The 7,088-nt window shown below is 46.0% G+C and overlaps 1 protein-coding gene across 1 annotated transcript in view; it reads right to left on the bottom strand.

Moving 5' to 3' along the window:
• Positions 1–7,088, bottom strand: part of PRCC (proline rich mitotic checkpoint control factor) — a 35,361-nt gene that overhangs the window by 11,513 nt on the left and 16,760 nt on the right. Inside the window, exon 3 of the mRNA XM_017510043.2 lies at positions 4,317–4,883. Coding sequence (XP_017365532.1) covers positions 4,317–4,883 — 567 coding nt within the window. The remainder of the gene's footprint in view (positions 1–4,316; positions 4,884–7,088) is intronic.

The raw sequence follows: 7,088 nt of genomic DNA, 5'->3' as shown, positions 1-7,088 counted from the left end.
TTTGAGACAGAATTTCACTCTTGTTGCCCAGGCTGGAGTGCAATGGCACCATCTCGGCTCACCGCAACCTCCACCTCCCGGGTGCAAGCGATTCTCCTGTCTCAGCCTCCCCCAAGTAGCTGAGATTACAGGTGCATGCCACCACATCTGGCTAATTTTTATATTTTTAGTAGAGGCAGGGTTTCATCATATTGGCCAGGCTGGTCTCCAACTCCTGACCTCAGGTGATCCACCCACCTCAGCCTCCCAAAGGATTACAAGCATGAGCCACCACGCCCAGCCTATCCTCCTCCATCCTTCTAACAACAACCTTAAGGGAAGATATACGGTCTCTGCTCAGCCTATAGGAAACAACAAGGTTTAACAGCAAAGATTTAGGAAACACAATTGTTTTCAAAGTATTTGGTCACAACAGGTTCTCCTCAAAGCCCTCCCTCCTTACTCATGCCCAGATTGAAAATAATAACACTGACCATTCAGAGAGTCACAGTGGTTGAAGGGACTTAAGTCTTCCAACCATCCCAGGCCGGCAGTAAAACTTGCTGAAGCTGCCCAGTCCATGGGGTCAGCCAGCTGCCTCTGTTCAACTCCACCACTGGTGCCAGGTCCTCCAGCTCCTGCTCCTAGGAGCCCTCTACATCTTGGGAAGCTCTGACTGCTAGGAATTACCTCTTAAACCTACTTACAACCTGGAATTCTATACTTTCACTCTCTGAGGCCATCTGGAACAAATCTAAATGGCTCTTCCAAAAAACAGGTGAATAAAATGTGAATAAAAAGTTACAATCACCACTTACTAAACATTCACTATTTTCCAGGAACCACCATGCTCAGCTAATGTGATTCTTTTAGCAAGCCTTTGAGTTGCGCTCTGATATCCCATTTTACACCTGAAGAATGAGACTGAGTGAGGCAGTTCAGTAACTTGCCCAAACTCAGCTTGTGATTCAAACCTCAAACCACCCTCAGGATTCACTTTATTCTTACTTTGCACTCAACCCTCCAGATTCCCTTCTTTCCTCTTCAGCCACATCTCTCCCTTCCTGTTTTCTCAATACTCCTCACCCCTGGAAACTCTTCTTAGACTAAGTGCTATCTAGAAGTCTATCCCATAGCTCCCTTATCCTCATCACCCACTTTTGAGGATGCTATCCAGTAACTCCAAGATTAGAGACCAGTCCTCTTCCGCCTTCTCCTCACACCTCTCACCGGCTCCCACAATCAGATTTTGTTTTTAACATAGAGGATGTGCTCCAGGACATCGGTCTAGGCAAAAATTTTACAGCTAAGACCTCAAAAGCACAGGCAATAAAATCGAAAGTCGGCCAGGCATGGTGGCTCACGCCTGTAATCCCATCACTTTGGGAGGCAGAGGTGGGTGGATCACATGAGGTCAGGAATTCCAGACCAGCCTGACCAACATGGTGAAACCCAGTCTCTACTAAAAAATATAAAATTAGCTGGGCGTGGTGGCAGTTGCCTGTAATCTCAGTTACTCAGGAGACTGAGGCAGAAGAATTGCTTGAACCCGGGAGGCAGGGGTTGCAGTGAGCCAAGATCATGCCACTACACTCCAGAGCGAGAATCCATCTCAAAAATAAATAAATAAATAAAAACAGGACAGGTGCGGTAGCTCATGCCTGTAATCCCAGCACTTTGGGAGGCCGAGGCGGGTGGATCATTTGAGATCAGGAGTTTGAGTCCAGACTGGCTAACACGGTGAAACCCCATCTCTACCAAAAACACAGAAAAATTCGGTGTGGTGGCACATGCCTGTAATCCCAGCTCCTCAGAGACTGAGGCAGGAGAATCGCTTGAACCCAGGAGACGAAGGTTGCAGTGAGCCAAGATCACACCACTGCACTCCAGCTAGGCAACAGGGCTGTTGAGACCCTGTCTCAAGAAAAAAATAAACAAATAAATAAAATAAAATAAAATTAAAATTAAAATTAAAATACATGGGAGGCCGAGGTGGGTGGATCACCTGAGGTCACGAGTTCAAGACCAGCCTGGCCATCATGATGAAACCCCATCTTATTAAAAAAAAAGAAAAAAGAAAAAAATAAATAAAATACAAAAATTAGCTGGGCATGGGGGCAGGCACCTGTAATCCCAGCTACTCAGGAAGCTGAGGCAAGAGAATCTCTTGAACCTGGCAGGCAGAGATGCAGTGAGCTGAGTACATCAACCGCACTTCAGCCTGGGCGACAGAGCAAGATTCCATCTAAAAAAAAACAAAACAAAAACACCACAAAACCAAAATTTGACAAATGGCACTATATTAAACCAAAAAGCTTCTGCACAGAATAAAGAGACAACATGTAGAATGGGAGAAAATATTCATAGACTATCTATCTGACAAGGGATTAAATTGAAGAATATACAAGAAACTCAAACTTAACAATTAACTCCTGATCACAAGGTCAGGAGTTCGAGACCAGCCTGGCCAAGATGGTGAAACCCTGTCTCTACTAAAAATACAAAAATTAGCCTGGCACAGTGGTGAGTGCCTGTAATCTCAGCTATTTGGAAGGCTGAGGCAGAAGAATTGCTTGAACCCAGGAGGCAGAGGTTGCAGTGAGCCAAGATCAAGCCACTACACTCCAGCCTGGGCAACAGAGCAAGACTGCGTCTCAAAAAAAAAAAAACGAAGAAGTAGTAACAGAAATGGCCAATAGCTATATTTTTAAATGCTCAACATCACCACTAATTATCAGGGAAATATAAATCAAAACTGCAATGAGATATCATCTCACACCAGTCAGAATAGCTATTGTTAAAAAAGTCAAAAAATAACAGACACTGGCAAGGCTGTGGAGAAACAAGAACACCTATACAATGCAGATGGGAATGTAAATTAGTTCAGCCACCGCAGAGTAGTTTGGAAATTTCTCAAAGAACTTAAAACAGTTGTTCTTGCGCCTGCCTGGAAAGTTCATAAAAATAAAAATAAAAAAAGAAAAAGAACTTAAAACAGAACTACCATTCAACCCAGCAATCCCATTACTGGATATATACCCCAAAGAATATGAATTATTCTACTGTAAAGACCATGCACACATGTTCATCACGGCACTATTTGCAACAGCAAAGACAGAATCAACCTACGTGCCCATCAACAGTGGACTAGATAAAGAAAATGTGGTACATATATACCATGGAATACTACACAGCCATAAAAATGGAACAAATCATGTCCTTTGCAGCAGCATGGATGGAGCTGGAAGCCTTTAAGCAAATTAACGCAGAAACAGAAAACCAAATACCACATCTTCACTTATAAATGGGAACTAAACATTGAGTACACGTGGACACAAGGAAGGGAACAACAGACACCAGGGCCTACTTGAGTGTGGAGGGTAAGGATCAAAAACTACCTATTAAAGCCAAGCATGGTGGCTCAGACTATAATCCCATCACTTTGGGAGGCTGGATCAGGAAGATCACTTACGGCCAGAAGTTCAAGACCAGCCTGGCCAATATGGTGAAACCCCGTCTCTACTAAAAACGAAAAAATTAAATTAGTGGACATGGTGGAATACACCAGTAGTCCCAGCTATTCAGGAGGCTGAGGCAGGAGAATTGCTTCAACCTGGGAGGCGGAGGCTGTAGTGAGTCGAGGTTGTGCCACTGCACTCCAGCCTGGGCGACAGAGCATGACTCCATCTCAAAAAAATAAATAAATAAAATATAAATACAAAAATTAGCTAGGCCTGGTAGTGGTGGTACACACCTGTAGTCCCAGCTACTCAGAAGGCTGAGGCAGGAGAATCACTTGAACCCGGGAGGCAGAGGTTGTAGTTGAGTCAAAATTAAGCTACTGTACTCCAGCCTGGGAGACAGAGTGAGACTCCATCTCAAAAAAAGCCAAAAACCTATTTATCGGGTACTATGCTTATTACCTGGGTAACAAAATAATCTGTACACCAAACCCCTGTGACATGCAATTTACCCACGTAACAAACCTGTACACGTACCTCCTGAACCTAAAATAAAGGTTAGGAAGAAAAGAACACATATACGTATCAATCACAAATATGTACAAATATGGATCAATAAAAAATAAATAGATTGTTTTCAGAATAAAGGTGTCATTTATGTGGTTCACCCTGTCAGACTTCAAGACTTGGGCAATTTAGATTAATATGGTTCAGAATAAAGGTATGTTCTGTGGCCTAATAAGTACAGAAAAATCAAGACACTGGAAGGTTAATTTAGCCAAAGTGACACCACAGAGGCTGCATCACTAGCTCAAAGCTCTCCCTGACCACCGTGCTCCAACATTCCCTCACCTGCCCTCCATGCCTCCTACCCACCTGATAATAAGCACCAGCGGCATTGGCATCGCCATATGTGGAAAACTGATTGTAGCTGTAGTCGTCCCCAGGCTTAGGCATCCAAGGGGCGCCACTTGAGCCTGCTGCCATCTTGAATTCAAGGGGGGCATTGGCTGCATCGTCCTGGAAAGCCGGTTCTGGTTCCGTGCCTGGAGGCAGCTCTTCAGGGACAGTGGGGATGGGATAAGGGTATGGCTCAACTCCAGGTGGCTCAGCCTTTTCAGGGAGGGAGAAAAAGTTTTCAGGGGCTACTTCCTCATCACTGTCATCTTCCTCCTGCGTGATCTGCTTTGTCACCTGCAGGGCAGCACTCTTGGCAGCAGCCTTGATAGCAGAGGGTGACGGAGTGGTGGTTGTGGTGCCCACAACAGGGGCAAGAGAGGAAGTCTTGGTCTTAGACGCCAGTCTGGAGGGCTTAGTATCAGGGGAGCCATCCGAGGGTTTTCGGGAGAAGGCATGGGGCAGGAGCAACCTGTTAGTCTCTTTCACAGTCAGGTTTTTAGGTTGGGGAAGCAAGGCAGACAAACCAGTCCCCTCGCCGGATCCCTGGTGAGCCCCGGTTTGGGGTAGGAGGAAAGAAAGATGACAAGTGAGATTTTATGTACGAGCATCACCAAAAACAACAATTACAGATAAGTTCTCCGGCCTAAAATCTTAACAGCCCTTGTTTCCTCCTTACCTCCATCCACTCAGATCACCCAATCTGGGCTTGACTACTCCTGCCTCAGGCCCTTCTGCTGGCTGCTTCTCCCAAGGTGAAGTATCATTCCTCTTCTCTTAGACTCCATCCCAACCCAGCTCCACTGCCCTCTTCCACAGAGCCTTCCTCAACTCTGTCTTCAGCAAACACAATGCTCTTACCCCACATTATCCTTCCTCTCCCAAAAAGCCCAGGTCTCTCTCCAGCTCATTGCTCAACCTCTCTCCACATCCTGAAGGGACCTCTTAACACAAGAAGCCTCTCCTTCCTTTGGAATGCTACCCAAAATCAAGAACAAGGTTCTGTCCAAAAGAGACAGTAATAGTGTTGCCAGAAGTCCCTTCTCGCCTGGGAACGGCAGCTCACGAGTATACTCCTAGCACTTTGGGAGGCCAAGGCAGGTGGATCACGAGTTCAGGAGTTCAAGACCAGCCTGGCCAACATACCGAAACCCCATTTCTACCAAAAATACAAAAATTAGCTGGGCGTGGTGGCGCACACCTGTAATCCCAGCTACTCGGGAGGCTGAGGCAGGAGTATCACTTGAACCTGGAAGGCAGGATTGCAGTGAGTTGAGATCGTACCACTGCACTCCAACCTGGGCAACAAAGTGAGACTCCATGTAAAAAAAAAAAAAGTCCCTTCCCCTGACCAAGGGAGTAAGCTAACCCTGAGTGAGACCCCTCAGCAGTGCTACTGATGCCTAGGAAAGAGTGGAGGCCCAGCATGTTTGACAAGGAAGCCATCAGCCCAGAGACTGCAAGGGGCTGGACACAGCTTTTTCCAACTCTTTAAATTGCTCTCATTGTCACCATCCCCAAAGCAAAGAAGATAGGATTTCCTTTCTCTTTTTTTTTTCCCCCTTAGATGGGAACCTGAAGCCTCAGCTCAGGTGGGGCAGATCCCTTTGGACATGAATGCTAAGGGTATCATTTCCTGAGCTGGAGTCTCACTCTGTCGCCAAGGCTGGAGTGCAGGGGCACAATCTAGGCTCACTGCAACCTCTGCCTGCCAGGTTCAAGCAATTCTCTGCCTCAGCTTCCGGAGTAGCTGGGATTACAGGTGCCCGTCGCTATGCCTGGCTAATTTTTGTATTTTCAGTAGAGACGGGTTTTCACCATGTTGGCCAGGCTAGTCTTGAACTCCTGACCTCGTGATCCAGCCGCCTCTGCCTCCCAAAGTGCTAGGATTACAGGCATAAGTCACCACCCCCGGCCTCAAAGGTTTCTGTAATATCATCTTCAGTTCTTTTCAGACTTACTCAGCTTGCAATTTCCCTAATCTAAGGCATTATTGCTTTTTTTTTGGAGACGGAATCTCACTCTGTCGCCCAGGCTGGAGTGCAGTGGCACAATCTCCACTCACTGCAACCTCTGCCTCCTGGGTTCAAGCTATTCTCCTGCTTCAGCCTCCCAAGTAGCTGGGATTACAGACACCCACCATTAAACCCCACTAATTTTTGTATTTTTGTAGAGACAGGGTTTCACCATGTTGGCCAGGCTGGTCTTAAACACCTGACTTCAGGTGATCTGCCCACCTCGGCCTCCCAAAGTGCTAGGGTTACAGGTGTGAGCTACCATGCCTGGCAACATTACTGCTTTTTACAAAAATATGTAATTTTAGTGCCATCATACACACAGATGTAGTTTTGTCAGCCAGAAATGAGTGTATATATGCTGTATTTTTTAAATCTGAAGACAGTCCCCGAACCTACCAAAGGAAAGCCCTATAGATACAGCTTATTAGCTTGGTTTTTTTTGTTTGTTTGTTTTTTGGTTTTTCTTTTCTTTTTTTTTTTTTTTTTTTTTTTTTTTTTTGGTTTTTCACGACCACATCTTGCTCTGTCACACAGGCTAGATTGCAGTGGCTCGACCTCGGCTCACGGCAACCAGGTTCAAGCAATTCTCCTGCCTCAGCCTCCCAAGTAGCTGGGATTACAGGCCCCCGCCACCACATCAGCTAATTTTTATATCTTCAGTAGAGACAGGGTTTTACCATGTTGGCCAGGCTGGTCTCAAACTCCTGACCTCATGATCCACCTGCTGGGATTA

The sequence above is a fragment of the Cebus imitator genome, unplaced genomic scaffold (genome assembly GCF_001604975.1).
Source record: "Cebus imitator isolate Cc_AM_T3 unplaced genomic scaffold, Cebus_imitator-1.0 Scaffold427, whole genome shotgun sequence".
Classification (NCBI taxonomy): Eukaryota; Metazoa; Chordata; class Mammalia; order Primates; family Cebidae; genus Cebus; species Cebus imitator.
The sequence above is the reverse complement of the archived record's forward strand: the minus strand, read 5'-3'. Positions and strand labels throughout refer to the sequence as shown.